Source organism: Sturnira hondurensis, unplaced genomic scaffold (assembly GCF_014824575.4).
Source record: "Sturnira hondurensis isolate 20B ecotype Veracruz unplaced genomic scaffold, ASM1482457v3 Scaffold0022908, whole genome shotgun sequence".
NCBI classification, from domain to species: Eukaryota; Metazoa; Chordata; class Mammalia; order Chiroptera; family Phyllostomidae; genus Sturnira; species Sturnira hondurensis.
Window position 1 is genome coordinate 206,130 of NW_028095539.1, and position 20,167 is coordinate 226,296.

A 20,167-nucleotide genomic window follows, 5' to 3' on the forward strand; every position below is an offset into this window, starting at 1 on the left:
AGTTAGGAAACTTCCTTCTCTATTTTCTGAAAGTTTTGGTAAATTGGTGTTTTTTTCCTTCATCTTTAACTGTTTAGTAGGATTCACCTGTGAAAGCATTTGGGCCCCAAGTTTTCTTTGTGGTGAGGTTTTCATAATGAACTCAATTTCTTTAGTAGATACAGGGCTGTGGCAGGCAGATTCTAATGGCTCCTGTGTCAATCAACAGTTTATTGCCTCTCAGCTCCCAATTCATCCTTCTTGCTTTTCGATGATGGACAGAGTTCCTTTAAGCATCTGTGCACAATGCTCCTTTGCAGGGAGCACAATGGTAAGTTATCTCAGTAGAGGGCAATGGAGGGGCAGTGGTCAGTGGTATGGCGGTAAGGACATCCAGTGGAGATCTTCCCCAGTCATGTGGGGCCAGTACACGTGGGGCCAGTACACGTGGTCCCCTGATGGCCTTGCAACCTCAGTTGGCTCAGCAAATGATGACCCAGCAATCATTTTTCCATGACCCTCTCCACAGGGAAGTCAGGGCCCTGAAGGCTTTCTCCTTGCAACCGCTTCCAAAGCCTCCTGCCCGCATTGGCACCCAAGGGCTTCCTGTCTGCCCTGGTACCAGCTCCTTTCACAAGGTCCTGTGCAGCTCGCCTGTGGCCCAGAGACTTGCCTTCTGCTGCCAGCAACCAGTTCCAGCCTGGGAAAACCAGCAAACATCTCTACCGTCCAGGGGCTGCACTTCACCTTCTTCAATGAGACCAATAAGATCTGAACCCCAGTCTTGGTAAGTGGGCCCTTTCCAACTTTGTCCTTCTTTAGGTACTCCCCCTGAGCCATCAGGGAGCCATATGGAATTTCTTTTTACCTTATAATCACATATGTAATAGACTTAAATAATAATTATTAATCAAGTGATTTAATGATGCTATTAAACTTTCCCTGTATAATCCACTGTGTGGTTTCCAACTAGGAGATAAAGAAATCACTCGGTCCAGTCCACACTCAGGGGGAGATTACCCATGGGTTTGGGATTTTTTTCAAAGATCCCAAAGTGACTGTAATGTTTAGTAGGTTGGACCATTGCATTATAGAGTTTTCAATTGTTAAGAAAAATCAGTCTTTGCATGATAATTACTTCAGTATTAACTATAAAGGAAATAAAACCACCCTGGAATTTCATTTCCTTCATTAAGTTGCCTCTCCTTTGTCTTGATCAACTACCCATGGTTCTTTGGGAGCTACATCAGGCCTTGAGTATGAACTGGACCTAGTGACCTGTTTCTAAGGAATAATGGGATGTTGCTTCCTAGATGAGGTTATACAAGGTTATACAAAATAACCTTATACAAGGTTATTTTGACTTCTTTGTAACTTTCACTCTCTCTGGCCTGCCTGTCTTGGGCTCTCCTTGCTTGCTGCTTGCCTGGATGAGCCAAACTACCATATTGATTGTGAGCTGCCCTTCCGAGAGGCTCATGTGGCAACAGAAAGCCAAGACCTTCATCCTAACACTTCGGGAGGAACTGAATCCTGCCAGCAATCAGGGGAGTGTGCTAGGAAGCAGACCTTTGCCCAAGTGAGCCGTTGAGAGGACTGCAGGGCCTGCCAACACCCAGATGGTAGCCTGAGAGAGCCAAAGGGGAGGGCCCATCTAAGGCACATGCAGATTGGTGACCTACAGAAAGTGTTAAGCCACTGAGTTTCAGGGCAATTTGTTACATGACAATAGATAACCAAGACAAGAGTCATTTCAGTTTCCTCTTCATCTTTTGTCTGTTTTGGTAAGTTGTATTTTTAAGGAATTTGTCCATTTCTTAGTTAAGTTCATATAGTTCATTTTATTCATTTACTTCAGAGGTAGACAAAATAGACCAGTTTATTTGCTCAAAAGCACTTCAGAAATTAAAAACTTATGTCCACACAGAAAACTTGTACACAAATGTTTACAGCAGCTTATTTGTAATAGCCAAAAATTTGAAACAATGCAAATGTTCTTCAGTGGGCCAATGTTTTTTTTAAAATATAGTACATCTGTTACTATGGAGAGATTCATGTCAGAAGGCCCCCCACCCACCCACCCTGAGCTTGTTTGTCAGTTCCTGTCTCACTCACAAGAGAAGGATTCAAGCAAGAGACAAACATGTGTAGTGGAAATGAGATAGCAAGTTTCTTTGTGAAACACACACGAGCATGAAACTATAGGCAGGCACCCAGCTTGTCTAAATGCCCTGCATATAGAGGAAATAAAGTTGCATGTTTGTAAGTTTGTTCTACACACTTGAGCAGAGGCTATGAAGTAGGTCCTTAGCTATTCTAAGTATGCCGACGACTGGGGTTCTGGGATTCTATACCTTAGTCTGCTTCTAGGTTCCCTCTCCTTGTCCCCCTTCCAAACCTTGGGAATAATGTCCACCTACAAGGGCTTTCTTTCTTAGTAAAGGTTTTCTGTCTAGTTAGTGAAGTTTGTTACACCGGCTCCCTTCCTCCTGTGCTATCCCTGCTTGTGATGTTCAGAACACCTGGCAATCTCAGCGAGACTGTCACAGAAGCTTACAGAAGCCCCCCTTTCTCAGCACAGTCTCAAAGACTTCCCTTCTCATGCGCTATATTTGCTTGTGATGCTCAGGACACCAGGCCATCTTATCAAACTGGGCTTGGGGCTGCTGAGTTAATTGGTGAGATATGCCTCCCTTTTGCTTCTAGCCTCTTATATTAAGTTCTTTGTTAGATTGTAATGGCAGAGGTCCTGCTTTACCCTCCCTCTGGCCACTCATTCCTGGATGCTACCTAACACATCCATACCACAATAAACTCCTCAAGCAATAAGAGGGAACAAACTATTAGTTATGCAACAATTTGGATGGATCTCAAGGGAGTTATGCTAAGTGGAAAAAAAGCCAATTTCAAAAGGTTACATTCTGTGTAATTTCATTTATATAACATTCTCAGCATGGCAAAGTTATAAAGGATAAATGAGTAGTTCCCAGGATTAGGGTGGGAGAGTAGGGTTAAGGGGTGGGGGAGGGATATAAACATAAAGGGGTGGCACAGGGGTCATTGAAGTGATGGGACAATTGTTATCTTTTTCTTCACTTCTGTTACCTTGATAGTAATGGTGCTTTCATAAATGTGTATGTGATAAAAGTGCATAGAACACACATGCGTGCATGCACATGCAAATGAGTACATGCGAAACCAGTGAAATCTAAATAAGGTCTGTAGATTGTTACTAGTGTCAATTTCTTGGTTCTCATATTATGTTATAGTTACGTAAGACACTGCCTTTAGGGAAGTTGTGTGAAGGTTACGCAGGTCCTCACTGTACTGTTGTTGCAATTTCCTGTGAATGAGTAATTATTTCAGAATGTAAACTGACCAAAGACTTCCATTGATCACCTCCCCTTCTATTATTCTCCAGCAGTTATGAGGTTGATTTTTGAATAAAGACCTTGAAGAGAGTGAGAGGTCTGGTCATGAAGATATCGAAGCAGGTGGGGGAAGCCTTCTCTCCATAAAGGACATACCTGTAAAGGCCCTACAAGGGAGCATGCCCGCCGTGGTGAACGCCAAGGTCACCGGTATGGGAGCACAATGAGCAGTGTCAAGGCAAGGACTGGCTTTCACTCTTTGTGATGTGAGTTGCATTTGGAGGCCTGGAGCACAGGAGTGAAATGATCACTGAACCCTTTAATGGACTCCCTGCAGCTGCTGTGGTGAGACTAAGCTGAAGGGCAGGAGCAGGGAGAACAGGAGGCTATGACATCTCAAGTGAGAGAACTGGGGCTTGAACCTAGGTGGTGAGGAGTGGTCAAACTCTGAATATATTTGGGAGGATCTGCTGCTGGAACAGGCGTGAGAGCAGTCAAGTGCGTGGGGACTGAAACAGGTAAGATAGAGATGTAGTTTGGGGAGTGGAGGAACCCCAGAAACTCAGAACTGGGCGTGTGAAGTTAGAGATGTCCATTAGAAACCCCAGTGGAGATGTTCAGTAGACAGCCCTTTCAAAAACTGTCCACAGTGCTGAGAATTACTACGCTCACCTTACAAAATCTCATCATCTGGTTGATTTATATTCATTCTGCTTCCTCATCTAAATATATCTTTTATTTATTTTGTCCTTCCAAATTTCATGAAGTCAGGGGCTAATTCACTCCAGTATCCCTATTGTCTAGTACATAGTAGATTCTTAAAAAATATTTGTTGAATGAGTCTCTGAAAACTTACATGGACCCAAACATCGATGATGGATGTTTTTAATGCACCTGGGCAAAGACAGGCCCTAGCCCTTTTATGTTCACTCTGGCAGTAGTTCCCAAATTTTTCTGCACAATGGAAGCACCTAGGGAGCTTCAAAAGTACTCACAGCCCCACTCCTAGAGGTTGTGACTTAATCAGTCCAGGGTGTAGTTTGGGCTTTGGGATTTTTACTTTTTTTAAAAAATTTATCTTTATAGGGAAAGGGAAGGAGAGAGGAGAGAAATATCAATGTGTGGTTGCCTCTCGTGCGTCCCCTGCCGGGAACTGGCCTGCAGCCCAGGCATGTGCCCTGACTGGGAATTGAACCGAGATCCTCTGGTTCGCAGGCACACACTCAGTCCACTGAGCTGAACCAGCCAGGGCTGGGCTTTGGGATTTTTAAAACGTCCAGAGGTAGCCCTGGCCGGGTGACTAAGTTGGTTAGAACACCATCCCATGCACCAGAAGGTTGTGGTTCAATCTCTGGTCAGGGTTCATGCCTAGGTTGTAAGTTCGATCCCCAGTAGAGGTGCATATGGGAGGCAAACAATCAGTGTTTCTCTCTCACATCCGTTTCTGTCTCTCCATTCCTTTCTCTGTAAAATCAATAAACAGCCCTGAGCAGTGTGGCTCAGTTGGTCGGAGCATCATTCCACAACTGAAAGTTTGCGGGTTTGATTCTTTTGGGGCACATGCCTAGGTTTTGGGTTCAATCCCTGATCCCGTCCGAATGTGTACGTGCCCTGTACAATCCCTGGTCTGGACGGTATGGGAGGCAACCAGTGGATGGTTCTCTCTCTCTCTAAAAGCAATGAAAAAAATATCCTCAGACAAGGCTAAAAGAAATTTTCTTTTTTATAAAATCAATAAATATATTCTCAAGTGAGGATTTTAAAAAAGATCCCAAGATGACTATAATGTTCAGGTTGGACCACTGCAGTATAGTTTTCAATTATTAAAAATATCATCATCTTTGCATGATAATTACTCCAGTATTAACTATAAAGGAAATAAAACCTTTCTGGAATTTCATTATTGTCATTAAGTTGCCTCTCCTTTGCCTGGACGAACTAACTGTCCATGGTTCTTCCTCTTCTGGGTCTCAGCGGTCAGTCCAGGGTTACGTATTTCACAAATACCAAGATTGCATGCTCCCAAAATATCAGTCTGTTCTCAGCAGTGAGCTCTGGGACTCCACCAAATTTAACCCACTATGAGGTATAGACGTCTAATATCCTCTCCCCACAAATCCCATCAACTACTCTCTCCTGCTTTTCAAACCTATCCCTTTTCCTCCGTCTTCACTTTGGCCATCTCTACACTTCTTACCTACTTTGACCTCACCTCCCAGCTGATCTGTCTCCAGCTTCAACTCACATTACTGCCAAAGTGATCTTTCTAAAACCCTAAGTTGTTCAAATCACCTAACTTCCAAGATGCGCTAGCAGTGTCTTTGGTATATTCAATGTCCTTTACAGAGGCTCTACCTACCTCATCTAGCTGTATGACCCTGGGAAAATTCTCTAGGACTATGCCTCAGTTCCCTCATCTGTACAATGGTGGCAATAATGGTCCTAGATTGTAACACACTGGCAGCACTTATTACTGTGTCTGGAGTACAAGAAGTGCTCTAAGAGGTTAGGTAAGCTGTCCTTTAAACATTCCTCCCACAGTAACACCCTTGGCTAAAATAGGTTCCAACCACCACCAGCACCCCTTGTGGAAGGTAGAGCAATTCCACTATTTTTCTCATTTTGAGGTTCTTCAGGAAGTTAACATCTCACATATAAAAGAAGGATCATGATAGCTATAGTGAAGGGTTGTTTTCTACCCCCTTATCCATGCTGGTGAAATATTATTCAGCCTATGAAGTCTAACACAAGGTCACTTTTCAAAGCACCTCCTCTGGCTCACCACCACCACTACCCACCTCATAATTTCCCGTTTGGAGTTCTCACACATCGGGACATAGTTCACTGAGCTGGTTATTCAGATTGGTCTTTCCCATTTTCACACTGTGAGCTTCTAGATGTTTCTCTCGCTCCAAAGGGCTCATGTTTCATTGACTTTTAACGTTAAAGACCAGGACAGACAGAGGTTTTAAAATACATCACCTGAGTGAATGAGTAAAATTTCACTCAAGGCACAGTGAACATGGTGTGTAGATTCACTCAGGCCATTTTCTGTTCATATGCTGAGATTCCACAGAACTGACTTCACACTTGTGTAACATTCATTACTTTGTATTAGTTATTTGTGTATTTGCCCTATTTTCTCCACTAAGAGAAATATGAGTTGAATACTTTGAATTGCTAGCATTATCTTTGTCCTCATTTCCCACTGAATGAATGAGGTGACTGATTGAATTAAGGTATATTTCTACCTCTCTGGTCTATCAATTTCTTTCGGATCCTTCCCAATGATGTATACATGTATAAATCTCCACTTAATATCTGGTTGCTTAGTTAAGCCAAAAAAATAGACCAAGGAAATCAAGATAACTAAAACGCACCATCAACTTAATATTGACACCAAACAAACAACTTTTAAGGTGGACAAATAATTTTATTTTGTGCATGCAAATACATGTCAAGTACTGCAAACTGTTTCCATCAATTTTCTTTCAAACACTGAAAATCATGATGCTCTATTCTGTGAACAGCCAAAGCTAATATCTCTTCACTTCAGTCCTACAGCAAAAACACACAGAATTCACTCTTTGCTATTCACTATCATCACAACCCTCATTGTTCCATCTCTACCCTCCCCCCATATACAGGCCTTATAAGTCCTAGCCTTCCCCCAGTTAATCCTATTCCTATAGCACAAAGGGAAACATTACAATTTGGAAATTCAAATTGAAATAAATGGAATAGAATTTATTCCCATATATATTCCCCATTTCATTGTACAGAATTATTTTAAATTATAGTTTTAAATAGAAGCTGAGTATATGCCTTAAAAATGAGCATTAAATCCATCTTAGAGATGGTGCCTGCTTTTTACATGATGGGTGTACACCATCTTTAATTTCATTTACATTTCAATCGAACAATAGATTTGCAAAGAAAATGTCTAATACAGACGTAAAAATATTCACACTAGAGCTTCACAATCGGTTGTACAATTGACAAACAGGCCTCTTTTCCCAAACTTTCCAGCTAAGCAAATTTATAAAATGTAATCAATGCAACAAGAAAAACATTTCTCTTTCACTTCCAGGGAAAAGAATATGCAATAAACAGTATAAATGCAGACAGCAGTTGCTGCAAGCTAACCACGATACTCCCAAGTGGCTGTACAGTGGATATGTGCAGTACAAATAAAAGCCACATGTGTTGTATCACAACTACAGTATAATTGTTTGCCCAGCTAAGAGAATGCATGCACTTCCATGCCTTGGGTTATAAAGTGAGGCCTAATTCTTGACAGATTGATGGAATATATGCAAATGACCTTGGCTTTTGGCAGTACTAAGTGCAGCCAGTGTCTGTGTTCCACTGGTTTGAGGATATTTTTTAATTTTTATTTAAAATAAAAAGGCCAATTTCCGACTTGGGGGAATAACTGCTCTTGGAGTAAAAATAAGACTCCACTCAAATGTAGAGTATTCTGATCAGTGGCCTTGACCCCTTGTATTCCCTTGCCAGCAAAGGGATACAAAGAAACTGCTAAAGAAGTAACTAACAAATTTATTCAATTTATCCAGAAAATGGGATACTCCTTGAGCACAGTCATTTTTCTGCTTGCAGAAGGGGTTCTCATGTAGGAGTTGTTACAGTAAGTGATCCCATCAACACTCTTCATTCACTAAAACACAAGAAAAGTTCTTCCAGTTACGAATACATAGTTGCAATGTAACTCTTCCCTTTATATTTAGTCACCACTGCTGGCGACAGTCTGCTCAGAAAATGATTCAAAGAAACTAGGGAAGAAACTTTGGACACAAAGTTGAAATCACATGCTGAATTTGATAGTCACAAATTCCACCAGTTAACAGAACAACCATGGCTTTAATGTCCAAAATGCAAAAGCAAGCTAGATGGTTTTTAAAACAATGTTTTCAAGTGTTTAAATGATCCCATTTTAAATTCCTACGAACTGCTGTGCAACCTGTAATTTTCTCAAGGCAGTATATAAAATTGGAATGTGCTTTATATAACAGGGTGAGGCAAAAGTAGAATTTACACTTGTTCATTGATTTCTATGATCAGTGGTGAGCCTACTTTTGCCCTACCCTGTACTTAGCATCAACTTGAAATTTGAGTGAAAGTGACTAGATCCACACAAATGGAAATTTTCAGTCCTAGTATAGGAAGTTACTTTTATTATTCCCTTGTGAGAGTAAACAGCTACTAGGAAAAGAATCAGTGCTACTGGCCCAGTGAAGTACCTTCTCTGGAAAAATTACAATGCACAACTTTCACGCCTGGTTTATCGGACAGTATCAAAAGTTTAAGTCATGGCAGCAAAAGGGTACCAGCCAGATGCTTTGTTCAGGTACCAAATAGATGAACTACATAGGTAACTTTCTCAGAATTTACAAAATGAAATGAGACCACAAAAGAGACCTACTGATGCTACTACATTCATGGTATCTGAATGGGGCACATGGACTTCAGAATTATGACTTAGAAATTGAAAAACAAAAACATAAAAAGTGGAAAAAAAACAACAAAAAAACCCCACCATTTCCCACTTTCCAGACCTCAGACTACCCTTTTCTAATTAGAATATAGGCAACATAAAGCAATTTAGTACCAACATCACCAATTTCCTTTCCTACTGCTTTTATACCCTTTGATTTCAAACATATGTACATCACATTTTGGTAAAAGGGTCAAAGGACAGGGATTGACCCCAATTTTAAAGTCACATTTTACATCTGAGTTGTATTTTTTCCTTTGTGACATCAGTGGTTACCATTTTGAGGAAAGATCAGATACACTGAACTTTCTTCTCAAGTGGAAGAGAACCAATGTCTTTACTTCCCACTAAACCCACCACAGGAAAATAGGAGGTGGCTACTACAGAAAGAAAGCAATACAGATTAACCTCAACACAGAACCAATTCCTATGTTGTTAGAATGAGAGTAAGTTTTTAGGAACAGGGAGTTAACTGTTTTATGGGATCACCTGCTGCAAGACAAGCATTATTTTAATATAAATGTTCTGAGACATACCAATAAGGTTGGCAGGTATATACGTACACTGATGCAAATGTAATTTCACTGGACAAGTAGGCAAACACCTAAGCAGTTAATCCCGACCCCCTCCAGCAGAGCACAACCACGTTTCAAAATCTCAATTTTAAAATTAAAAAGATATGGTTAAATACACAAGATCAATTTATGTAGTACATATTCACCCTCAGACCGTGCTGAAGATGTTTTGCGTAGTTCTGTTGCACAGAGGGTTCTTTCCCTGAGGGCACATAAGGAGCTCTCAAACTGTTAATAGGTCTCTATTTTGTAACAAAATAGCAATTTTTAAATCTTAAAAAAAAATACATTACCTTCAACATGGAAGATCTCACTATTTAAATATCCATGAAATAGACATTATGGTTTGCATATCCTTTTTGGAAATACAAACAGCAAATAAAGTACATTGGAAGCATTTCAAATGTAATAAGCACGCATTTATAGAAAGGTTCTGATATAAATTATATAACAATCATGTTCCTGTAACATCCTAGGCTAATTTATAATGTCAGAATAAGTTAACGCAACATGGTTTAAAACTCTTGTTCCTATTCATTTCAGGTTACAGAGTGAAATAAATAAATGTCTTTGTAGGGACAGGGAGCACTGGCCATGGCAAAGAGGTACAGTACTAACCAAAGGAAACTAAGTCAAGGCTACTGTGCTGTTATGTTACAAACATCTTCATACACTTGAGTATTAAATAAATGTGTAAGATCTTCCATACTGACACCAGAATATCAAAACTACCCCTTTGTTTCTCAGGTATATTTACAACTTATCAGTCACCTTATGAGCATGTTCATTAAGACAGGTATCAAACACCAGTTATTTACTCATTCTCATCAAGAAATTTCAGGGAAATGTTAACCCTCCCGCCCCTGGAAATGTGCACAAAACTTTTTATCAAAATCTTATCTGATACAATGCTGTGGTTTTGTAAAACAACTAAATAGCTCAGACGACCAATAACATGATCCTGTTTAAGCATTTTGCTAGCAGGAAAAGCCCTTACATACAGTACACCTGGTGAAAGATCAGCTTGGCTTAAAATGTTCCAGTACAATTTTCAGAGTAAACAACTTCACAGAAGTTAATTAAAAAAATAATAATAAAAGTCAAACTAATCTTAAAGAAACAGGGGAAAAAAACCTAGAGTACAGGTAAAATCAGGAAGGAATGCCCAGATTTTGTTTTCAAATGCTGACTGAAATTTAGGTTTCAATAAAACTACCTCCAACAAATCTGGGGCATGCCTGGTTGAACATACTGCATATTCTCAGATGCCAAGTCAAAATACTTTTCAGTCACAGTTTAGCAGGGCAGAAATTATTCATGTTTTTAAGTATGAATAAAGGTTAGCCAATGTTCTATTATTACATGGTTCGTAGTCTTATCAACCTAACAGTCAGTAAAAAGGGAAAATTAAACCCCAACATGAAGTAACAATAAACAATATTTAACCAAGATAATGTAATGAACATCCAAAGTAATTAGTTTAAATTAAAAACCCAGCAATACCATCTTGTTAGTCAGTGCAAACACTACATACAGGGTTTTCTCAAGAAAGCTGAAAGCACCTGATTCTTTGCCAAGTCATCAGATTCAATAATGCACAGGCTTAAATCTGCATTTTAAAAAACTGCCATTACATTAGTGCATAATTTATCAAAATTGTAAAAACGATTCTGCATAACTTAGGAGAATTTAATATCTAGTACATCAGCTGAAAGACTTAGGCACTTGGTTATATATTTAATTATTTCAACAAGTAGCCTGTATGTAAATATTAACAAAGCAGAAACTATTCTTGAAAAATGGAAAACTAAAAAAAATTTAAATGCTACAGATAAAAGCACTGCACCACACTCCTATACATAATGCAGTAAAGAAAGCTAGTTTATAACCCTGCAAAATTCTATGGTAAGAACATCTAACTCCATTCTTCAAAATAAAAAATAAAAAAAAATCATGCAAAGTCCCATGAAAACGATAAATAAAGCAGCTGGAATGAGATGGAAATTTCTCTTAGTGAAACATAAAATAGAAATAAATAAGTTAATTAAGTCTACTTTCACTAGATGTATCATTGTAGGATCCTGCTAGTTAAATAACTGAGTTGTTAATTTTCTACAGAAGCCATTTAAAATAGGAAATGGCTCAGTTACTGCACCGGATTGCTACAAACTCATAAAAAGCTGCTTGAAGCTTAAGTTAAATGTCCAAATTCCAATCACTTCTGGAAAGTGAACGTGTTACCCTAGTAAATTTTCTTTTTTTTTTTTCATAATGCTAATGCAAGAGGGCTTGAAGTATCAAAGAGTCCACAGGAACTGGATGCCCCCAGTAATATCTTTTTTTTAAAAAAAATATACATTATATAATATATATATTATATATATAAAAAGCTAGTGTAAATGCTTCCATGGTATGGTCACAAATTTGAAAGATGAACCTCCTTTCAGCTGTTAACCATCTTCCCATTTGCAACAACAGGTTTTAAAAAGTCACTTTTATCTTCAGACATAACGTGAGTTTTCAGAATGAGGTTGCCAACGCTGACAGATGTGGTGATGGGGAGGCAACTTGCATTGCTAATGGACACTGGGAGTGGCTGGCTAAAGCAAGAAGTTACTGGCAGAATTGTTTTTTGCTCTTCCCTGAGAAAAAATGACATTGAAAACAAATTAGCTTTAAGTGAAAACTTAAAACATAGGTAAAAAGCTCTATCAAACTTTAAGAACCTCTAGCAAAGGCATGTCTTTTTAACACTAAAAATTACCAGAGATCACTAAGAAAGTTATATTTTCTAAAAATTGAGATAAAAAATTAAAACACTGATTAATTCCAGACTAACAAGTTCAAGATTAGCCCATATTTTTGGCAGTGATAAGCAAAATGGCAATATTAGAGCCACAAAAATCTTAACAAGATTTTTTAAAGGGTAACCCTACATGTAGGTTTTAATTCTCCATTTTGTCATATGTAAGTTTGGCTACCAGACTGAGGAGTATAACCTGATGCTGGAGCACAAAGACAAATTTTTACCTCAAGAAAAAAAAAGCAAGTTTCAGGCTACTAAAATGGACCACTTTGTTAGTTCAAATTTAGTTCTACTCTCCTAAAAATCTAGACTGACCCAACCATTGCCTACAACATAGGGTCTTCCCCTCGTAGGATAAAAAAGAGCCAAAAAGGAATTTAACACTGCCTCTATTTCGTTCTAAGTATTCATGGTTGTGAATTTTCTGTCTAACACTCACAGAATCACATGGTCTTCACCTAAACTCTGTCTCTTCTGCTCCAGCGACTCCTTCTGGTGCTGCTGCACTGGGTGCCCATTTTCCACTGCTGTTCCGTTCAGCAACTGATCACTCTGAGAACCGATACCAAGCTGTATGTCCAGGATCTCCTAAGAAAATAAAATGTTTATCCTTCAGTATGAAAGTATTTTACTTTAGTTGCCAATGGACTAAAGCTTCCTAAAGATCTAACTGTGGTACTTACTTCAATTTGTTCACTCTGTCCATCTGGTTCATCAGTATCAAGTGCCGAAAGCTCTAACTCAATATCCCTATCAGGCTTAGTATCAGCTGCATCTTCTGTATAATCATTCTGTAATTTAAAAAAATACTGATTTTTATACCTGTGGAGACTGGGGCTTCCCTTTTAAATTAAAGTGGGAATCCCAATAATTGATCTAAAGTATTTAAGAAATCTGGGACCATGATTTTATTGCTCTTATTAAGTTTTAAAAGCAAGTATCTATCAGAAAAAGGTACACTACGATGGACTGATGGCATAAATCTACATGCAGCAGCAGCAAACAACAAATACATTACACATGAAGCTGACAGGTTCTGCTTATTTACCTCTCCATTTCTCAATTCAATCTCCTTGCTCAGAAGGTTTAAGGTAAGGTGGCGGCCTTCATCCAGGGAGCTCCACTTCTGTTGCATGGCCAGAGCATTGGCCTCCCGCTGAAGCAGCAACGAGTTACTCTTGGCCTACAAGGGGAAAAAAAGTAAAGTTGGCTTCCAACCACCATTCTATTTTTTTTTTTAAGTCAAAACTGAGTGTCACAGAACCTACCTGCTGAAGTTCAATGCTTAAAAGGTCTCCAGTACTGGAATGCTTTCTATGACAAGATAAATCAGTAACAATGAATCTGTCCCTTTAAAGAGAAACATGTTTATTGTAATGAAAGTGAAATAAGTGAAGCAACTAAAGCAGTTATGACTATATACTATATATACTTTATGTAACAGATGAACCCTGAAAGTTTCAATCATCATTCCAAATGTAAAACTTCAGAAATTTGTTACATAGCTAAAATTAGCAAAGCACACTTTATGAACAATTGGGTGCAGAATCTGTACTCTAAAGATACATAAAAGTCTGAGGACAGACAATCCCAAAGAAGTATGAGTAACCTTACCGTTCAATATAGTGTGCTGATGATGTGGACTCATTACCGTAAGAACTCCACCTTGAATCAACAGCACTGACATAAGGGACATAATCTATAGAAATGTAGAAAGAAACAGTGATCAGAAAAGTGAAAAATCAGGATACAGACATAAACGGATACTTTTTAAAAAATATCCCATTTTTTCCACCTTGTCATGTTCTCATGGCTAAACCATTAATTCAGAGGTCACTGTGGTTATTAAATGGAGGGAAATGTTCTGTACCTCACAAAATGAGGACTTAACACAGTGCTGGAACAAATCAATGATGAGGCATTAGTGGATTACCTGATACGCTGATGGGCTTAGTCGCACTTCCTTGGGAAGCAGTGGCCTGGACAGGATCCGTGGTATGGTAACCTGTACGGGAAGATCTGGAAATCGCACCCCATTTTGAGATGATAGGTCCATCACTAAAAGGAATTATTGGGTCTTCTTCTTTTGTCCTTCTCTGAGTTTCAAATAAATGTACTCTTCTCTTTACATCACCACTGTCTAGATCCTGCATAAACCAAAGAAAATCAGTAAAAGGACTATTGGAAATTACTTAAGCTAATATTATAAGCATGTGCTTTCAAAAGACATGTAATTAAGTTTTCTGGTAAATTTTACACTAGCTGTAGATCTTAATGATAATCTACATCTATTTTAAACCACTGGCCTGGGCTCAAATAATTTAAACATTAAATTCAATTTAGTTCCGACTTACCTAAATATAACTCTGCTGCTTACAGATGAGTTATATAGTAAGAATGAAGATGAAAGTATTCATCCATTCTAAAATCTGAGTCAACATGCAAAATATCCTCCCAGGCCCCTGAATCATACCATTAACACAGCATTTGAATTAGCAATCACATCTCTGGGCTCTGAATCGATGACATTTATACAGGAGCCTATGGTGCCACAAGACCAGGGAGAATAATGGGAAAGATGATCATCTTCAAATTTTGTCCCACTCACACTCTCAGAGAGCTGATTTAGAAAAGAAAAAGGCACAGCCAATTAGTAAGAAACTTAAATTTACAAACTTGTAACTAATATTATGTAACTAGTATAGAACACAGTGAACAATTAAACCTTCAGTAACTAATATAAAAAATTGTCGCCCTGGCTGGTGTAGCTCAGTGGACTGAGCACGGGCCTGCAAACCAGACGATTGCGGTTCAACTCCCAGTCAGGGCACATGCCTGGGTTGCAGGCCAGTTCCCAGCAGGGGCCAGTTTCCAGCAGGGGATGCACAAGAAGCAACCATACATTGATGTTTCTCTTCTTCTCTCCTTCCCTTCCCCTCTAAAGATAAATAAAATAAAATAAAATAAAATAAAATAAAATAAAATGTCATAAATACATAGTATTTTTACTATTTATATTTATATTATTTATTAATAGAAATAGAATGCCTTCTCTTTTTACTTTGGTATTTAAGTGCTAATAAGGAACCCCAGACTGATACCATTAAAACCAATCAACAAATAATTTATAGCATGCCTGTAAACTGATACGAGGTGCTTCATAAAATGAATTTAAAAAAAGGGGGAACAGGCCGACATAGATACACATAGTTCATGTGTGACTAGTCCACGTCCCAAAATAGTTTATAATTTTGGGAAAAGAATAACAAGGAAACATAACCGATAAATCAGACAGCATTAAAGAAAGAACAAAAAGAATTCAAAGGCAGCTCTGGAACTAGAAGGAAAACTGGATAAATTTTAAAGGGACTCTAAGAATGACTGTAAAACAAGAATAACAAAGTTGTAAGAATCATTAAATCTAGTTTATTAATTAATTACATAGCTAAGAACACTCCAGTAAAATAAATAGTATTTTTACTATTTATATTTATATTATTTATTAGTAATATAAAGGTTTATATTTATATTATCAGGCCAAAAAGGTTTAAGGTTTAATTATTTATACCAAGTCATATTACTAATAGCCAATCCGAATCTCAGAGAAGTTCTTGTTTCCTAAAGCACAGCATCAAACATATAAATATGGTTTTCTGTTGTGCAAGTGGCAAACCTATCACTCTGCTGTCAAGATGTTTACCTGGTCTGAAGAAATCTAAGTCTGAGACAAATTGGGGTCTAGTTTAAAAATTCAATGGTTTATTGAAATATTCATGCATGAAAATGTTTGATGTCTAGAATTACTTCAAAATAATCCAGTAGGAAGAAGGGGTACAAATGAAATAAGGTTTAGTGAGTTGATAATTGTGGAAGCCAAGCAAGGGGACATGGAGGTTTATTATGTTATTCTATTTTTGTTTAAGAGTTTTCATAATGAAGGGGTTAAAATTTTTTTTATATTAGAACCTCTAGGGATGGAGAATAAACCAGAGCAATTAAAAACAAAATTAATGGTGTGCTCTAAATATAACAGTATTCAAAACACCAGGGCACTGCAATGATCCTGGCACAGGGCTTGTTTTATGATGGCCAGAACAATGGTTTGTGCTGCTGTAAAACAACGGGAGTACTACAGTGGGCACTTCCGCACCTTTTGTCAAGCAGGGAAGAAATACCTCAGACCAAGATTCAAATACAGCTAGTTACAGGCAGAACTTGTAACTTGGGCAAATTACTTCATTTCTTTGAGCAGGATCCTAACCTGTAAAATACGGGGAACACCTACCCCCTAAAGTTTTTGTGAGAATTAAATAACATTATGTAAATGCTTAGTACAGTGCCTGGCACAAGTAGGTGTTCAATAAATGGCAGATAAAAATCTTATTATTAATAAAAATCATAAAAATAATGAAAGCTATACTGCTGAAAAGATTTTGAATTTTTGGTACAAAAAGGACTGTGACTTAACAGTCTTCAGAGATCCACAACATCTAGCCCTAGTCCTTACACACTCAAATTGACTGAACTAAATTCAGCTGACACCAAGCCACTGCAAAACATCCAATATAGCTAGGCCTGGTGTGGCTGAGTGCTCTGAAGTTTGCTGTTTGACCTGACCCTGCAACATCAAGTGACCAAAACCTCTCTTACGTCAGTGCGGAAGTCTACACTGAACAGAGGAGAAGGCGGTGTTGAAGACTGTGTTGCCACAGGAAGAGTAGAAGAGACAAGTGGTGCTTTCTGAGTGTGGTACTGTGCCCACTGTTCTGGCTTTCTTCTCATTTGTTCCTCACAACTGGCCTTCAAATGACCACAGGGTTCCTAAGGAGCGATAAAAGAAACAATCTTAATGATGCAGGGAATTCTGTGGAAATAATGTAAACAATTTATTACAATTTGGAGACTAAAAAAAAACTACAATAGGGAAGTCATTTGAGCCTATTCTCCATACACTTAAATGAAAGGGTCAAATTATACCAAGAGTAAAATATGAGCACTCACTTTTAGGGTTTTGGAAAGTTGTTTGTGTGAATACTGGGATACTGAAAATAGTCCCTGTTCCTGTGTTTTGATGATTGCTTTTTATCTTCCCATCAATTTCCTATCCAAACACATTTATTGAACATTAATAATGTATCAGGTCCAACTCTAAGAGCTTTGTCTTTTCCGATTTAACCCTCACAACAGTCTCATGAGGTAAATATTACTATTATTCCATCAAACAGACAAAAAAACTGACAGAGAGAAGTCAAGTAACTTTCATAAATCACACAGTTAATAAGTAGAGGAGCCAGGATATACCAGGTCTGTCCGGAAAAAGTCCAGCCATTGTTAATATAATGAGAACAACTTGCATGACTCATCCTGGCAGCCAAGGAGAGTGGACTGGAATATGCATGTGGGAACAATGATGACTTCAGTTTAGTAGTCAGTAGGGGTGGTAGATGCCTCTGAGTGAGCACATGCACTGTGTTGCTGTCGCATTCAAAATGAGCAAGTATAGCAACAATCTGCATCAAAGTTTGTGTTAAGCTTGAACTTTCCTCTATGGAAACTGTTTGATTCAGAAGGCTGCATCTATGGGCAAACGATGGTTGGAAGATTCATCACGACAACGTGCCCATGCACACATCACATCTTGTGCAGAGTTTTTTGGCAAAACATCAAATCACCCAGGTGACTCAGCCCCCCTACAGCCCAGATTTGGCACCCTGTGACTTCTGGTTTTTCCCAAAACTAAAACCACCTTTGAAAGAGAAGAGATTTCAGACCATTGATGAGATTAAGGAAAATACAATGTGAAAGCTAATGGTGATTGGGAGAATTGTGTGAGGTCCCAAGGTGCCTATTTTGAAGGGGACTGAAGCACCATTGTCCTATGTACAATATTTCCTGTATCTTCTTCAATAAATGTCTCCATTTTCCATATTACATGGCTGGATACCTTCTGGACAGACCTTGTATACCTGCGTGGTCTCACATCAGACATTGGGTTCTTAACCATCACACTACAGCATTCCTATTTCCATCATCACTTACCCTTGGTAGAGGCACAGTTGTCCTTGGTTCACTTGGCTGCTGACAAGCCACTGAATAATACCCATCTAAAGAGTTATATCTTTCTCGTAAAGACGTCTGATAGACAGACGAGTGCATCACATCCATTGGAGGTAAAGAATTGCTTCTAATAATGTCATCTCGTTGGTACATAGGTGGGCGCCAGATGCGCCTGCTGTCGTACACAGGAGCATACATTCCAGAAGGTACTGGAGGAACTGGTCCATATGGCTGTGGAGGAGGAGGTTGATAAGGAGTATTCATTCGATCTCGAGGGGAAAATGTACTGTAATGATCGGCATATGGCATGGAAGCAGGTGGGAGGGCAGACTCTGGAACATTATTGGACCTCACAAAGCGAGGAACACAGGGAGCCACACCAGCTGGTACTGTTGGAGGTGGTGGGTAGTATCCTTGAAAATTAGAAAGAGGAATATTTAATATAATCTTAGTAAAATCAAACATCTTATAACGGTTTAAGTCTAAAGTAGTCTTTAATGTGGGAAAATGAGTTTTGACATTACTTAAGTTACCCCTGCCTTTGAAAGAAACTATATATAGTTTCTGTAGCTACTATATCCTTTGAAGACACCACTATGTGAAAATAATTAACATTCATTACTTTGTTAAATTGCTCTCTAAAAACACATGACAGAGCTATTTAACAGATGGTTGGTAAAGTTCCTTCTAGGTCATCTATTGCCACAGGTTTTGAATTAAGTAATTAGAATTACATCACTGATTTCTGACTTTGTTGGAAGCCAAGGTTAAAGCCTCTTTCAAAATTTATGTTAAGTTGTGCACTGTCTTTCCAAAATTATACCTAAGTATATAAACCAAACATTTTGCATATGATTTCAGGGTATTTACAGAACTCCCTGAAACTCATCCATGGACCCTGTATTTGATTCGTAAGAATGAGAACTTTAAAGCTATTTGTATATAGAATTATACATTCTTGGGGCAGTTTTTGTATGTTATAGTTTTTATCCTTAGAATTATCTAAAATTGCTTACCTGTCTGGGGGTACTGTGGGACTTCAAAGGATATCTGAGTTCTTGGATCTGGAAAATACTGAATGTTTTCAGAATGCTGAGGATATACTGGTACTCTAGTTATAAATGGGCTGGATTTTGGAGGCACAGAATTCAGTTCTGTTCCAACATTAGTAGGCCCAGCTGAGGTAGCCGCTACATTACTTACAGGAGTCTTGGGTGGAGAACCAATTTTACTGGAAAGAAAATTTAAGAAAAAGCAAATGATAAATCTCTGTCCATGACTCCTAAGTCTTCTTCAGTAGGAATTTTCATAAAATTACATAGTGAAACAAACTAACACAAAGATATTTTAAGTATTTCCATAGTGACAAATAAGACAATGAATTTCATTGTACCTTACCTTGCTAATTTCACAGCATCACAGCAACAGATCTCTGATGAGAACAAAAAGAAACCCAAACAAATCCCATGCACTAATGTGACCCATCAGTCCTTTCCTACTTGTTCTTTGAACAAAAATTTTTCCTATTGGAAATTTAAAAAAAATTATTTTTCAATAAATTCTCAACAGAAACAGTGTAGTCTACCAGTATTATTCTTTGGGACAAAGAGGACAGACATATTAAGGAAGGGTTGTTCTATTAAGAGTTAGGTTAGCTGAAATATAAACACCTTGAGAAACAGTCTTTTTGTCCGTTTTGTTAACTGTTACATCCCAGAACCTAAAACAGTTCCTGGCACAGAGAAGGCACTAAGAAAATATTTGTTGGACAAATGAAATAATTCCTGTTGCAGAGTAAGTATCTGTTGGATAAACAAAATGCCAATGAAATGGTTATCCATTAAACTAATGAAAAATACACAAT

General features: G+C 38.3%; 1 protein-coding gene across 3 annotated transcripts in view; it reads right to left on the reverse strand.

Annotated features, from left to right (window-relative positions):
* Positions 1–6,762: 6,762 nt before the first annotated feature.
* Positions 6,763–20,167, reverse strand: part of RC3H2 (ring finger and CCCH-type domains 2) — a 44,042-nt gene continuing 30,637 nt past the window's right edge. The window contains exons 11-21 of one of the 3 annotated variants that reach the window (XM_037036872.1): positions 19,320–19,534; positions 18,286–18,716; positions 16,897–17,067; positions 14,720–14,866; positions 14,180–14,393; positions 13,861–13,945; positions 13,515–13,560; positions 13,295–13,429; positions 12,930–13,037; positions 12,686–12,834; positions 6,763–12,082 (exon numbers count right to left, since the gene is read on the reverse strand). In XM_037036872.1, the coding sequence (XP_036892767.1) occupies positions 11,884–12,082; positions 12,686–12,834; positions 12,930–13,037; positions 13,295–13,429; positions 13,515–13,560; positions 13,861–13,945; positions 14,180–14,393; positions 14,720–14,866; positions 16,897–17,067; positions 18,286–18,716; positions 19,320–19,534 (1,900 nt within the window). In that variant the 3' untranslated portion in view covers positions 6,763–11,883. Of the gene's footprint in view, positions 12,083–12,685; positions 12,835–12,929; positions 13,038–13,294; positions 13,430–13,514; positions 13,597–13,860; positions 13,946–14,179; positions 14,394–14,719; positions 14,867–16,896; positions 17,068–18,285; positions 18,717–19,319; positions 19,535–20,167 lie in introns of all 3 variants that reach the window. The other 2 variants (XM_037036871.1, XM_037036873.1) reach the window with 2 other exon arrangements.